The sequence below is a fragment of the Microcebus murinus genome, chromosome 9 (genome assembly GCF_040939455.1).
Source record: "Microcebus murinus isolate Inina chromosome 9, M.murinus_Inina_mat1.0, whole genome shotgun sequence".
Classification (NCBI taxonomy): Eukaryota; Metazoa; Chordata; class Mammalia; order Primates; family Cheirogaleidae; genus Microcebus; species Microcebus murinus.
This window is the reverse complement of record NC_134112.1, coordinates 23332558-23348806: the sequence shown is the minus strand read 5'-3', so window position 1 is coordinate 23348806 and position 16249 is coordinate 23332558. Positions and strand designations below refer to the sequence as shown.

Sequence of the window (16249 nt, the reverse complement as noted above, 5' to 3'; positions counted from 1 at the left end):
AGGGTTCTGCTCAACCATCTCCTTATCAGAGAGCCTTGCTCAGACAATCTTATCCAAAATAGCACCTCTGTCACACTTCAACCCTTGCCCTACTTGATCTTTTTCATGACACTCCTCATTGTCCCATGCTATAGTACCTAGTACATATTTATTTTATTTGTCACTGTCTACCCTTCTAGAATGTACGAGGACAGGGATTTTTGTTCGTTTGTTTTACTCACCATTCCTAACACCTAGAACTGTATCTGTGCTCTCAAAACAATGGCTGGTATACATTTTAAAAAATAATCTTAAATTGAAAAGGATGAAAAAAGAAAACTCTAAAATTGAAACCAACATCGACAAGTGAACCCAAATGTGTATTAAATTATAACATAATCACCCTGAAAACAATAGAATTCTGATAACTTTGAAACACAGTACTTTGATGATAAGGCTGTAGTGAGATATGGTCTAAAGATAAAAATAATTGCAGCCAAAAAATATTGAAAGTAACCTTGAGGTTTCTTGTTGGTAATGGAACTGATGCATTAATGGTAATTCCAAAACCACATGGGGCATATCGTAGGATTGAACAGAAGGGCAAGCACACTGCTGCTGCTGCTGCTGGGAACCACAGTCCTCAGTGTGGGAGGGGTATGCAGCTATAGAACGGGGAAAGAAGAGCACCTTTTGGTGTAGAATTAGAATTACAGGTATCAGTATCAACTAATTTTGTTTCCTAGCTCTGTTCACAGACAAAGTCTAAAAGAAATGACATCCCAGTAGCAATGAGCACCCTTAGTGCTCAGGACTTAGTTTTTAAATACCGTTTCCCATTAAAAGGAATCCAGGGGTCCTTGAAGAAATAACTGATTTGGGGGTTAGAGCAGGGAAAGTACAAGATGTTTCTGGAACATATATTTGTGCCCAAAACCAAGGCAATGCACAGAGAGTAAAGGGGACCTGTTCAAAGGACACAGCTTGAAGGGGCTCCCATTGACAAAATTTGTAACAATATAAGCATCAAAAACAATGATAGCAATAAATTTTAACAGACAATAGGAATAACAGTCCATATCCATGAGTCTACAGTAACCTTTTTAGAAGTAAATAATAGAGAGGAGGGAAAACTCTTCTTTACAGAAGAATGCCAGATGATATCTATAGAAAGATATTTTAAAAATTACCATTTTATAACCCCCAGTGTAATAACTGATTCAGACAGGGATCATCAATGGATGTTAAAACTATTGGGTGACAGATTTTGGGGGGGACAGATGTTCACATGGTCTCAGATTATTAATTAATTACAAACAGAAACAGGTGTCTTCACAATGGCGAGACCTGGAAGACACCACCTTGATAAAGTGATCGAATTTACCATCACCAGTAAGGGACATACTGACATTATATGTCTCCTGATGTCATACAACAGAAAGTACACAGCATCATCTACATAGTGCTCTTGCCAAAATGTTTCGACATAATCTAAGCATGGAGGGAAAAATCAGACAAATTCAGAATATGGACCATTATACAAGGGCGTCTGGCCAGGGCTCTTCAAAATCATCTTCATGAATGACAACAGCAGCAAATAAGACAGGGACTGAGTACATGACAACCCATTGCACCCATGGTATTATATAAACTTTTGTCAAGTCCTAGATTTTTAAAAAATGTTCTGGAATATATTTGGGGGATAATTAGAGAATTTTGAATATGGGCTGAATCAATACTGACATTATATATAGTTGTGTGTGTATGAATATGTATATATATATGTATATATATATTAGATGAACATACTAGCTTAATATATTTCAGTCTTGATGATATTTGAGGAACACAAGAAAACATGACTTCAACTCACCTCCCCAGTGGCATAAAAGTCATTATCTTTATATTCAGGGAACAACTGGAAAAACTGAATTAGTGCACTGCAAAAAAGAACAACAACAATAAAAATGAATCAGAGAAATGAATCAGAATTGCTTCACACTATGATACCAAATCTAACTCTTTGGCAATATGTTTCACATTCATTTGCAATAAGATACTATTCTGCCCTGAGCGCCTGTAGTGCATTTTTTTTCAAAGTCTTATGTGTACAATATTCCATACTATATAGATATTTAGAAAACAAATGTGGGCTTACTTTGTGCTACTAAGAAGTTTGGACAAGTTGGACATCCATATACTGGGCACATTTCCAAATCTCTGAGATACCAATTTGGATCATTTAGTTATTATGGGGACCTTAAGGAAACAATACAGGCTTTTCACCTGTTATGTAGCAATTCTTGGAAGTGGTTCTGCAAATCTTATGGCTCCATTGACCCAGGTTTGTGCTGAAGTAATGAGAACCTTACTTGCTAACCAACCCCCACCGCAGGGGGACCCTGAACATTTTTAATGGAGCTCCCAGAATGTCAACATTTTAATAAACAAAGAACAGGCAAACTAAAATGACTATAATCTAAAGGAAAACCAGCAAATGGCCACACAAATATTGAAGTAAATGTACAGTGTCCTCTGGGCTCAAAAAAATTATGTTTATTTAAGAATGCCAACAGCCACTTCAGCAAGTTATGCTGAAATTGATTTAAACAGACTCAAGGAATTATTTCATAATAAGCCAAAAAAAAAAAAAAAGGTGGATCTTTAACATGATTCTTTAATTGACCAAAATCTTTCAAAAAACAGGAATCAAAAACTTGTGAAACTCAGAAGCCCTATGAGTGTTTTGACCCAGATTGCAGTGGCCCAGACGTTAGAGAGGGGTTTTTTTCCCAGTTTCCTGCTGAGGGACTAAAAGCCATGAACCACCCAGGGAAGATGAAAGGCAAGGAGGCTCTGAAAACCCAGGAGGAGGAGAAAGTTCAAGGGTTACAGAGAGGCAAAATTGGGTCATTACAATCACGATGATCGGCTAAACTTAATTTTCAAAGGCTCCATAAAAATTCACCATGAAACACTACTGTAGAGTTTCAGTGTATTTCTGTATTCATTATTTATAGTGGCCTTTGTGAAAACTAAATCTGAGGGCTGCATTTTATAGCTTTCATGTTTGTGCTGGCAATAAACTGGCTTTCCAATGCAGATAAAAATAGGCATTCATTCTCCACTCTTCCCTCCCCAACCTCCAGGCTAAAAACTACTTCCCTTTCTCTCTTCCTGCTTGTTGGAATGGCGATAGATAATTTAATCTAGTAAATCTCAATTAAGCCTTATGTTTTAGCTTAAAGCTCATTTCCTTGTAGTATCTGTTAAAAGACTCATCAGGGTTGCCAGATTTAGCAAGTAAAATTATGACATCCAATTAAATTTGAATTTTAAATAAATAACAAAAATGTTTTAGTATAATATAAGCATTAAATATATCCCAAATATTGCATGGAACATCCTTACCTTAAAAATGTATTTGTTGCTTATCTGGAATTCAAATGTAACTGGGCTTTCTGTATTTTATCTGGCAATCTTAGTGGGAGATAATCTCCCAGGTTACTCCAAAATGCCAGGATTCTCTAGCTCAAGTTTCCAAGGCAAGGGCCCACTTGAGGAAGTTATCATAGAGTTTTAATTTCACAGTTAAATCAGAAAAATAAATTGAGGCCAGGCACAGTGCTCATGCCTGTTATCCCAGCACTTTGGGAGGCCAAGGCAGGAGGATTCCTTGAAGCCAGGAGTTCGAGGCTGTAGTGAGCCATGATCACGCCACTGCACTCTAGCCTGAGTGGCAGAGCTACAGACCGTCTCTTAAAAAACAACAACAAATGGCTGCATTTGTTTCAGCAAGTCCTTGGTTGGTCTTTCTTAAACAGGAGTGAAGAATTTAAAAGATAAATTTAGTAAATTAGATTTACATATACCGTTTGCTCATTTAACTGCATTTTAGTAAAAAACTAGTGTTATTACATGGTGAGGGTCTGCCTGAAAATAGAATCTAGAATCATGCCCACATGAGATTTCAAATTTTAGAAGCAGAATCGCTGAAGTATAGACTATATAATGCATACACGTGTGTGTGCATGTGCACACTCCATGAATTTACTTAAGTACAAGAGCTACATGACACAGGAAGTATAGCTCTTCCAGGTGATTCCACCTGGCAACCTTGCTGGCATTGTGCCATGGACTTGTCTGATAAATAGAATTTAGTTAAAAGACTATCTGCTTACAGAAAAGTACATTAAAGGACAACAAGGAGAAACAGAGATTGCAAGGGAGAATGACTAGGAGAAAATTATTTCTCGGATAATTTTTTAAAAAGAGAAGTTGGTAGATGCAGAGCAGAGATGGTGAGTGGAAATGATCACACACTCTAGACCTGAAGATAGCACTAAAATGTGGTCAGTTCAGATGGAGTTAGAAGCACTATAAGCACCAACAATGATCAGGAGAATTAGGGTTCAAATAATCTAAGCAAAGTCTCCATTCCAACAGAAGCCACTCAAGGCATAGTGACAGTCACTGACACCGGACTGAAATGAGCTGGGCAGCAAGAACACTGGTGGTGTGGTTCTGATGGAGCACGTAAGGGCGGCCTCTTCTGCACAATTCCACGTCCAGTGTGGCTGAGCCATGATCCTCTTCATCCAGCATGGATCATACACTGTTCTCATCTAATACATGAAGCCTGCTTCACAGTTGCACTGCTGGGAAGCTGTGTTTAGCAAGACATATCATTTCCCGTTGCAAACCAACAAGTGGCACAGGACAACAGTAGCACTTCCATTTGGCTGCTAAGAAAATAACTACGGGCCCCTCCTAGCATGTAGTCATCAGGAGAGAAGACTTTGGGGATTGGTGATACTACTGTATCACCAGCACCAAGAACAGTGTCGGGCACATAGTAGGCACTTGATAAATAGAGGCAGAAGGAGAGTGGCACCGGCTAGTACACTCCGAGTCGAGTCAGTAAGTTTATTATTTTTTAGTAATTTTTTTTCTAAACCAGAAAGGCATTGTGGCTCAATAGATCATTCCAAATAGGGAAAAAGGAAAGGAAAGAAAAAAGAAAAGAAAAGAAAAGAAAAGAAAAGAAAAGAAAAGAAAAGAAAAGAAAAGAAAAGAAAAGAAAAGAAAGCAGAATATTTAAGCATCTTGTTATTGAAAAAGTTTCATTTCCAAACACAAAAAACCAGCATAGATGTGAATGGTAAATGCCTCTTTAGGAGGTGACTCCTTACAGCCATACACTATTAATAGTCAAAAGGAATGTGATTTTAGGTAAAAAAAAATATATAGTTTTCAAAGGAAGAAAAAGTAAGGTCCATTCTTTAAACCTGTAGTAGCCCATTTACAGGTTTAAAGCCACCGTCTCATTCCAAACCCCCATCTGGAGAGCTGGCGAGAAGAATGTGGTCACAAAGGAAACGAATAGTGTAAACTATAAAGGAAACAGCTGAAATCAGTTTTCTGCACTACCCTTGATTAGCTATTTTCCAGTTCTAAGAGCCTGAAGCAAAAAGAACTAAAACAGCTATAAACAATGGATGCTTTGAAATAGGCTCTCTTTACATGCCATGCAAGAGGAGATATACCACATGTCAGTAGTAGATGTCCACGCAGAGGGTCAACTAGAAGCTGTAACCATCTTTGGGGGAGGGGAAGGAGAGACGGGCAGGGCCTTGGTAGCACTGTGAAGCTCACTTAGAGGGGGCTGAAGCATGTCTTCAATACAGACCCTCTGCTCACAGGGTGTTTGCTAAACAACTGAGCTTGTTTGCATTTAAGCCAAAAGAGGGTTAGGAGGTTTGGGGATGGTAGATTTGGGATTTCAAGAACAAGAAGAGCATCAATGCTAAGGAGAGACCTGGCTGGTGAGCAACAGTGGGGAGGACCACCACCCAGCACAGTTAGGTCTGCGGAGGGAAGGAGAGGAGGCCCCCTGCGAGCATCCACTGTACCTGGAAGCAGGAGTGTGGGGTCCTAGGCATCCCCTCTGGAAACTGAATAGAAGTATGCAAACCATGGGACATGTGGAAAACAAAAGTGGAGAAGGCAACAGCCATATTCTTTTCTGGGTCAGCAGAGGGAAAGATATCTTTGGGAGAAAGTCCCAGAAGTTCTTCTTCCCTCTCTCCCCCGGCCATCTGCCTTAGGGAGAAAGGAGTAAAACTGAAAGCTTTTGTCAGAGATCAGAAAACTCTGACTGCTCTTAGATGTCCCTTCACTTTGGAGATTGGCTGGGATTGCTCGCCTAGTAATGAGCAAAGCATCTGGTGGAGGTAGGGGGGTGGGGGAGCTAGTTAACTCCTTCTGGCCACTAGGGTTCTTTTAGTAAATTATTATTAATGCATAAAGTGCTCCCCTAGTGACCTAAAAGAATCCAGCACTTGTTCTCTAGTAATAATTTATAGACTGGAAAAATCTGACCAAATAAGAAAGGTCAGTTACTTAAAAAAAAAAAAAAAATCCCCCAAATAGCTTTAATGAATATAAGTAAAAGAAAGAGAGAAATTATATGTACACTGTTTTATCAGGCTTACCACTTTATACTTCTCCTTTTTTTTTTTTTATAGGCAAAAGAAAAATGTAAGATGAAAGGAAAAGGGCAGAGACTAGCTAATAAGCTAAGTTTTCAGCCTGGAAAAGTCAAGAAGTAGAAGCAAGAGGGTAAAAAATTGCATGTGAAGACCACACAAAAAGAGGAATCTTTGGAAAGAAAACAAACCAATACACGAAAAGATGATGTCCCCCGCCAAACACAAAGTTAAATATCATTTTGGAAAGCAAGCAAAAACTTCTCAGGCATCTGGTTGAAAGGTGCTTAAAGGATATATCTGCAAACTAAGTTATGTGCTAAAATTTCACCTATTCTTGTTACTTTGTCTTTTGGCCATTTCCATAATTATCAATGACAATGTAACAAAGTGGAAAATAGACTGTGTGAGTGTGTGAGAGAGAGATTGTGTGTGCGTGTGTGTGCGCGCGTGTGTGTGTGTGTGTGTGTGTGTGTATACTCCACATGTAGAAATATCCTTAAAAAAAAATTGGACTAGAGGACCAATCAATAATAATGCCACCACTGGAAGAATTTTCCTTTTCTTTTTAAAAAGACAAGATCTCACTCTGTCACTCAGGCTGGAGTGGAATGCAGTGGCATGATCATAGCTCACTGCAGCTTCAAACTAACTCCTGGGCTCAAGCAATCCTCTTGCCTCAGCCTCCCAAGTAGCTGGGACTACAGGTGCTACCAGGGCCAGCTAATTTGTTTTCCGCAGAGATGTGGTCTCCCTATGTTGTCTATGCTGGTCTTGAACTCCTCCCACCTCAACTTCCCAACGTGCTGGGATTACATGCATGAGCCACTGTGCCCAGCCAGAATGTTCCTATTGAGATAGAAAAATATTTGGTCTTTAGAAGGCCAGGAGAAAGGCAGAGCGTCCTACCTGTATAAATCTCGGGCCACATCATCCTCATTGACCGCATATCCTAGAACGTCATCAGTAAAACTGAAGCCTGTGCCCACCTGAAGGTGCAATAAAGAAGCAAGTATAAACACAGAGAAACACATGCCTTAGGGACCTTCAGAGAGGTCCCACGCTGGAAGGTGACCTTATCCCAAAGGCCAAACCTCTGATTTTTGCTGTCACACCATGTGGTTTGAGTCCCTCTCTCGAGAGGACACAGAGTTCCACCTATTCCCTCCATCCCCCCAAAGCCCAAGTAAAATGTCAGCACAAAGCTTTGCCCTGGAGTCAGTGGCTAAGCTGTCCCGATTCCTCAGTGGGGACCCTGCCAGATGTCGACTTAAGGAGGAAGAATTCATCTTTCTTAGCCCCTGCTATAGTATGAAAAGTTGTCCCCTCTCTGAAATCCAGAGGATGCACTGCTCTGCCCTGCCAGGTTGGAGATAAAAGATATTAATAGTTGTATGTGGTCCTCCGCCTCCTCCTGGTCCTTGTCTTCATCCTCCTCCTCTTTATTTATGAGAAGTATGGCCATTAAGCCATTTCAGCTTCAGTAGATAAAGAGTTTAAAAATAATTAAGACTAATTTTAAACTAGTATTTCCTTGTACCTAGAAGTTCATAGACAACTGAGCTGTAAATCAAAAGAAGAAGTGACTAGTTATTTTGCATCGATAATTTGTATAAGGATTACACTCCCCATCTAGTGAGATACTTGTTTTTGTTTTCTAAACACCCAATGGTATATGGCATTTAATTCACCATTTATTTAAATATGCAATTAGAGACTAGGAAATTGTTGATGAAACTAGGTGGGGGACAAACACATTGAATTTTTTTTCCTTCCCATTTATCTGTTTTCTCTTTGAACCATCTGAAAAGTGAGAGAAATTAGAGGTTTTAGTTAGGGGGCAAAGATCTCCAAATCTACAGAAATTGGCCCTACGTTACTCTCCTTTTTTGCACCTTATTAGAAACAATTTCATAAGACCTACCCAAGGAGATTATCATTTTTTTTCTTTTTTTCTTTTTTTTTTAGTTTGAGACAGAGTCTCACTCTGTTGCCGGGGCTAGAGCACCATGGCATCAACCTAGCTCACAGCAACCTCAAACTCCTGGGCTCAAGGGATCCTCCTGCCTCAGCCTCCTGAGTAGCGGGGACTATAGGCATGCACCACCACACCTAGATAATTTTTTTCTATTTTTAGTTGCCTGGCTAATTTTTTTCCTATTTTTAGTAGAGGTATGGTCTCGCTCTTGCTGAGGCTGGTCTGGAACTCCTGACCTCAAGCGATCCTCCAGTCTTGGCCTCCCAGAGTGCTAGGATTACAGGCGTGAGACACCATGCCCAGCCAGGAGATTATCTCTTTTTGTCCTGAGATATAGCATTCTGCTTGCCTTAATAAGTGAAGGAGATCAGTCTTGACTTTCTATATCAAGAACTCTACAAGAAAAGTTAGGTGTTCCAATACTACGCAATTGACCTATGACACGGGAACCCATACCATTAGTGAACAGAAACTAATCCCTTGTCCTGGATGTTATAATTCAGTGAACAGGATATTTCACAGGCTTAAAAATGAGGACAGGAGAGAAGGCAGAAAGAAAAAGTTCCAAACTCAGATATGATGATACAAATAAACAGAAAAACTAAATCTCAAAATGGTTTTAATTTTATAGATTAATTTCTATTTTAAAGGGGAAAACTAAATCTATTTTTTTAAATGTACTTAATTTAAAAAAAGGGAGACAAGAGAGGCCAGCATTGACATCTCATGGAGTCACCTCGTACTCACTGGATTATCGATGTAAAGCATGGAAAACATGGTGGTCCATGGGAAGTCTCTTGTGCGCACTGTGGAAACGGAGAAGAATGAGACCGAGTCGTGAACAAAACGTCCCACCTGAGGCCTCACTGTGGTCAGGTGCCCGCCACCCCTACCTGTCCTCAGGACTCGTGGTGGCCCCTTTAAGGTTGCTTCACTCTGCCATGACGGGGAACAGGACCCAGAACCTCTATCCTCTTCCCTCTTTTCCTTTATTCCCTCCTCCCCCGACCCAGAGGGTTCCTATGTCTAAGATAAAACTTGGAGACAAAACTCTGTGCAACTGATTCATGAAGAAACACCTGTCACCACCCATGCGATGACTCCCATCTTTCCAATCCGATCCAATCAGTCACCTTTAACATCTGATCCATCCTAAAGAGAACAACTTCAACAAAGTTGGCAGACAAGCCTTTATACTGAGTCACAAGCTGGGCTGGCTCACACTCCAAATTCTGACCCAGGGAAAGTAAACAATGTTCCCAAAATTAAAAGAAAAAAAAATGTGCTGAAGGTACACCTGGGTTATAGCCAGGTGCTCCCCTTTCTCCACCTCAGCCCCGCCTTTAGTGTCTCTCTTCCAAGGTACCAGATCTTGGATGGACTGAAGCACAATGTGTTCAGTTCATGTGAATAGTTAAGAGTATAATTCCACCCATTAGTGCCATGCAAAAGAGCTGTCCCAAATAGTAATAAATACCAACTGTGTTTGTAAGCCAAGATGCTTGAGTCAGCTGCAGACTATGAGAAAATAGCTTAAAACCTTTCACCCAAATTTCGAGGGAGAAAGCAGCCCAGGCAGGACACCGACCCTGGTGGCTCCTCCTTCTTAGACAGACATTGCCAGCAAGTTGTGTTTTTATAATCTAGAACAGTCAAGCTATTCCTAGTGGTACAGTGTTTACTCTAAATTAGTTTTGGAGCAGATGTAAGGTTCACATGACTGATTCTCTATAAGAAGCAGAGTCCACGCAATACCTACCGGTCATGTTACTTGTGATAACATAAGGTCCGTGTTCCACAAAGAGGCCAAACATGGATGAACTTCCCGGCCCACCCTGCAGCCACAGAACTACTGGGGCATCGGCTTGCTGTACCTAGAGGGAACACAGAAACCAGTGAGCACGCGGAGCACTCGCCATGGCTACAGAATACACACAAGTAAACTTACCCAAATCCTCTCTGCCTTTCACGGCCTTCACTAAATCCCACAAAACCTTCAGACCCCAATGACCACTGCCCACTATGAACAAAGTGCTGGTCATCTCACACTTTGTTGAATTAGCATCTGCCTCATATGCTGGTGTCTTCTTGTTGTGTCTTTTTCTCACCAAGAGACAGACAAGCCCTTGAGTGTGGAAGCCTTGCTTGTCCACACTGCTAGACATCTAGCACGCTGCCTAGGACATGGTTATGTTTTTTTTAGCTGTTTAAACCTTGGAGGGAGGGGTGGGACGTTTCCATTTGATGTGCATGCTTCCAACAGAGGTACAACAAAGAACCCATTCTCCTCAGTGACACCTTCCCCCCTTAACCAATAGCCCAGATGCCTTCCTGATTTTATTGATTAAGAAGGTGTCCACAGTGACCAGAGCGACTTCATTCAACACGGGGAGACTGAGGAGTCTTGGACAGGCCCAGAGTCATTTAGCCGATACAAGTAACAACCGATAAACAAGGTGGTGAGGATTCATTTAGGAGATGTGGGAGACATAAATTAGAAAGGGTCATTGGCAGGGCTGGGATGTTAAAAATTGGCTACTGGGAGGAGAGTGTCAGTACCATCACCTCCAACGACAGAGGGCTTTTAAAAATTCTTCCATTTAATACATATTTCTTGAACACCCAATTTGGGCCGGGCGTGCTGCTAGGAGCTGGGCATGCTGTTCAGGAGCGAGTGAGGCAGAAAACTGTGTTTTCTTGGAGCTTACAATTTTACCGGGAGTACAGACAGTAAGTGAGTGAAGAAATAAATACACACGATGATTTGAGAGCATGCAAAGAAAATGAGGACGATGTTCAGAGAGTCGCTGAGGGCTGAGAAGAGGAGGGTGAGCAGTGACAGCCTCAGTGAGGGCTTGAGAATGGACCTGAACTCCGATGGCTGAAGAGGACCCAGCCAGGAGCAGGGCCAGGGAGCAGCTGTGGACAGACGGAAGTGACAAAGGATAATCCTCCCAACAGAAAGGAGCTGGGAGTGGAGGGCGGCACAGTCCGCACATGTATTTCCCAGAACCACCTGAAAGCAGCTCTACTTGGCCTGTCCCTAGCTCCCGGCAGGACCTAGCAGTGAGGTCATGTGACGTCACGGCTCATCGGCTGTTCAGTCTGCCAGGTACGGCAAGCAGGGATCCCATTGCTTCAGCCCAGCGTGAAATCCTGCACGCTCTTGCTTGGCCTCGTTGCACAGACAACTCAAGGTGTCCTTGGTGCCCAGGGTGGATGGGCCCCATCTACCTGGGTGTCGGGAGAAGGCTGCGGCAGAAGGCAAGACCAACTCAAGAGGAGGCGACTGAGATGCCACCACCAAGAACCAGGAGGAAAGAAAGGCTGAGCAGACGGAGCTCTAACCATGACCACAGAAGGCACGGAGTGATTTCTCTTCCCTAGTCACCGAAAGTCCTTAGAGTCCTTTATAACCCTGGGAAGGGGCCCAAGAGGCCTTGCAGGAAGAGAAGTGCTGGTAAGGACAGCCATGAGCTGGGGAACAGCCTTCCAATGAGGCGCTGCCTCTGGGGCCCACTCCTGAGCATAATGAAATTAAGTGACATAATTAAAGCCCTTGGAACAATGCCTAATGTAGGATAAAAGCACACTCAATGTAAATGAATATTATAATTAGGGAAACAGGTAGAAATGGCTCAAGCCCAGAATCAGACTGGGCCCTCCCATCAGCAGGGCTGTAGCCCAAGAGTCAGCAGAGCACAATGGGTAAGTGTGGGAAAGCTCCTGCCCCAGACTGTTTGGATTCACATGTAGGCTCTACCACCCACTAGTTATGTAGCTTTTGGTAAGTTGCCTAAGCTCTCTGGAGCTCAGTTTCCCCACCTGTAAAATGCAATCAATAACAGTACCTACGTCATAGGTTTATTGGGAAGATTAAACGAATTACTTTTCATAGAGCCCAGCTTTATAGTATGTGTTCTGCAAACATTGGCTATTGCTGTACTAGACAAATACTAGGAAGGTATAGATGGTTAGAATGCAATCTACTTGTAAATGAAAAAATAGGAAAGTGGGTTGTGTGGTGGCATTTTTCTTGCTCCTTTGGCCTGCACCTTCCCTGGTCAGTTTTTCACCAGTTAGTCCTCCTGCCTCAAGTGTTCAAATGTCTGTGAACAAGTCAAGAGAATGAGGGTCTTGTCTTATAAATCAATGCAGGAAAAATTAAAATCAAACACAGCCTTTTAGCTTGAGCAAGAGTGAGACCCTGTCTCTACAAAAAATAGAAAACTGAGCCAGGCGTGGTGGTGCGTACCTGTGGCCCCAGCTACTTGAGAGGCTGAGGAGGGAGAATTGCTTGAGCCCAGGAGTTTGAGGCTGCAAGGAGCTACGATTGCACCACTGCACTCTAGCCGGGGTGACAGAGTGAGACCCTGTCTCCAAAAATTAATAATAATAAATAATTTAAACATTTAAAAAAGACAGACTTTTAAAGCTGCTGCAAGGAAGTGAGTGAGCCCTGGAATTGGGAGGTGGACAGGTTGTGGTTCTAGTTGGCCGCAAAATAGCTGTGTCATCCAGGCCCCTTCTGCTTCTTCCGGTTCTCAGTTTCCTCATCTGTTAAATGCTGACAATGCTTACCTCAAACACTTGCTCAAAGGCTCTGGTGAGAAAAATGTATGTGAAATCATAGTGTAAACTCTAATGTGCTAAACAAATAAAACCAGCTCTGCCTCAACCTGTCTGTGGTCTTCATTGTGTGTGTTTTGTTTTAATAAGTGACTTTTATTTCCTCTCAGATCCTCTTTTTCTGCTATTTAATACCACTTCCTAGTACTACCTTCCACTTGCACTCTCTCAGCGGTAGGAGCAAATGGCATATATTAGAGGTGGAAAAGCAAGGGGATCTGGGTGGAAGTTGTCCCTGTTCTTCCCAGCTTCCTGGGGAGTGTGAGATGCTGTGAGTCCACCAATCCCAGAGGACATCCAGCCCCCACTTCCTTCCTAAAGGACACGTGAACTCCTAGAGGCCACAATGTGCATGCTACAAGCCAGCCAGTGGTACTCAACCTTGGCCACACATTAAAATAATTTGGAGAGCTTTCTGAAGAATACTACAAATCCCAGACGTTGCAATTCCATTGTTCTGGAGGGGGACAGGCATCATCAGTCTTTTTTGAAAGCTCCCAGGTGGTTCTAATATTCGGGCAGGGCTGATATCTGGGAGGTGGATGGAGAATTTGCCCTCTCGGATGCCCTGCACCTCTGGTCTCCACCCTATCCTCCCCTGGCCTTCCATGTCCCTTCCTGTGACCTGGCACGTTGAACTGGACCTCCGGACTCTCAGAAAAATAGCCTGATCCTGAGAGGCCTCACTACAAAGTCAAGCCAAACACTTCCCTGCCAAACATGTTTATTATGCAACTTTGAAGCACAGGACACTGCATTCCTGGAATACTTCAATAACAAGAGACCTGTGCACACACCTCCAACCTCAGCTGACCTTGTTCCTCGGATTTACTTTCCCGAAGGAGGTGAATGAGGTTCAACAACCCTTGAAGAAGTCTGTTATTACAGAAAAGCCCACGCATACATCTTTCTACTTCAATGAGCCACCCAACCAGTGAACTAATATCACCCTTATCTGGAATCAAATGTATAAGATGCTGGAAAATAAAGGTACACATGTTTAATGCTGGAAGCCCAAGAGTTTGTGGCATCACAGCATGTTGACTTTTGTAATATAACATCATGATGTCATGATGTACAGTTTAATATTATGTCCATAGTAATGGCACAGTTACTGTGTGATTGTCCTTAGGGTGACAAAGTTAGCTCTCAATTGTGAGAATGCAGTCCTTCTCCCACTTTGGAAAGAATAAAAGTAAACAAAGACATCCTGAACAAAACCACATCATAAAACTTAGGACCAAACGAAACAAGAAATGACCACTTTAATTCACTTACAGAATTCAGGACTTTAAAAATATTTATAATATTGAAGCTATAATTCAAGAGTGTACAAGACAAGAGAATTAATGTATTTATTTTTTTCAAAAGTTTTAAAATTTTTTCTGAAAACTTTTTATGTTACAAGAAAAGTACTTCTTCTTAATTATTTTTTTAATGAGGGTATAGGAAAAAATTTCCCTTCCCCCACAAATTCTAATTTCTAGAGATGATCATGGAGATGTTATGTTTACTCTTCCAGATTTTTCTCTATGCTCCCCCTCCACATACATACATATGTATTTTGTAGCTATTATATTTTGCTATATACATACTTTTTATTTTCTCTGACCCATCGACGGCCAGAATACTTAATGGTTAATGAATGCATGAATTCTGGAGCCAAACTGACAAGGTTTAAATTCCAACTATGTTATTTTACAGCTGTGTGTCCTTGGGCAAGTTACTTAACCCCTCTGTGCCTCAGTGTCCTCTGCTTTGAAAATATGGATAATAATAATGTCTATTTCATAAGGTTGTTATGCAGATTTAAAGAACTGATGTATGTACATCATTTAGAACAGTGCCTGGTGTTAATACATCTATGTAAGTGTTAGCTCTGATTATTTTTCTGGTGAAGTGGGAAGACGGGTAATAAACAAGTAGATTAAATAAGTGGTGATATGAAAGAATAATGGGGAGACACTAGATTAGGTACTCAAAGAAGGCCTCTGGGGATGGGCTAACATTTGAGCTGAGACTTCAAAGATGAGTAATCCCCTACTGATAAACATTTACATATTTAAGGAAGAAGAAAATAAAGTCTCTACTAATGACTTATAGGTCAGAGTAGCAAGAAACTGTAGCAAGAAACTGATGATCAAAAAGGTGGGATGAAAAATTCAAAACACTAAAGAAAATACAAAAGAATCCTAAATATTTAGGTGAGAAGTCTCCCTAGCAACAGAAGACGGTGGGCGCACAGGTCCAGCAAACCTGGCCCCGCGTTGGAGAACAAGGAGCAACTGTGGCTCTGCCTCAGACGCCCTTTCAATTCTTCTGGCGACCCCTGGTGGACAGTTCGTGAACTTGGACACTCCTTCCTCAGCGTTTGTTCCAGAATGAACAGCCCAGAAGGAGGCAGGTTATATCTCTTTGTCAGACTCTTCTTAGAAAGAAATTTCACAGTTTCTCACATTAGCACATTCCATTGCTTATTCACAACGATGGTGAAAAAATCTACTGCATGTCTTAACAGACTGTCATTCGAAGTAAAGGAAACTCATTGAAACTACGCTAGTCCTAAATCCCTTCTGCCCTTTTGCTGTCCAGATGGATATGCCCTCCCGGACAGCACCACCCTATGCGCTAAGTCTTCCTTATCACCCTGGTCCTCCAACAAACCATACCACCCAGGCCCTCCTTTGCTTTAGAGATGCAGGTGGGGAATAGGACAATCTTCTTCTCAAGCTCTTTGCAAGTCACTGAAACAGTAAGTTAATATATTGGATGGGGGCGAGGGCCAAAGACTTGCCAAGTTCTGTACTCTCAAGTAACATGGCTGTATTTTACACAGAGGACTTCACTGGAGTGCACCTAGGGAATTTTAAGGTGTCTCAAGGTGAGGGCAATGTTTTGAACCAGAAGTCAGTCGAAGCTGCTAGGCATCTGCTAATCCCCAGGGCTGGGTACATACCTCTGGCTACCCCTTCCCTCCCATTCCCAATAAGGAATACCATGCTTGGTAAGAAAAGTCAGCAACTAAACCACTAACAGATCCAAATCAATGGTACTGCTTAAGATGAGACATGCAATTAGTAAATTAATTAAGGTCCTCTTCACACTTCTATATGCAGAGAGGCTGATCGTTTCCTTGGTTTAAGTAATATGTTCTATCTTAATTGAAGTCATTAGT

The 16249-nt window shown here is 41.8% G+C and overlaps 1 protein-coding gene across 1 annotated transcript in view; it reads right to left on the bottom strand.

Moving 5' to 3' along the window:
• CPVL (carboxypeptidase vitellogenic like) overlaps positions 1-16249 on the bottom strand; it is a 135098-nt gene that overhangs the window by 78197 nt on the left and 40652 nt on the right. The window contains exons 4-7 of the mRNA XM_012735894.3: positions 10205-10319; positions 9193-9251; positions 7377-7456; positions 1853-1919 (exon numbers count right to left, since the gene is read on the bottom strand). Of these exons, the coding sequence (XP_012591348.3) occupies positions 1853-1919; positions 7377-7456; positions 9193-9251; positions 10205-10319 (321 nt within the window). The remainder of the gene's footprint in view (positions 1-1852; positions 1920-7376; positions 7457-9192; positions 9252-10204; positions 10320-16249) is intronic.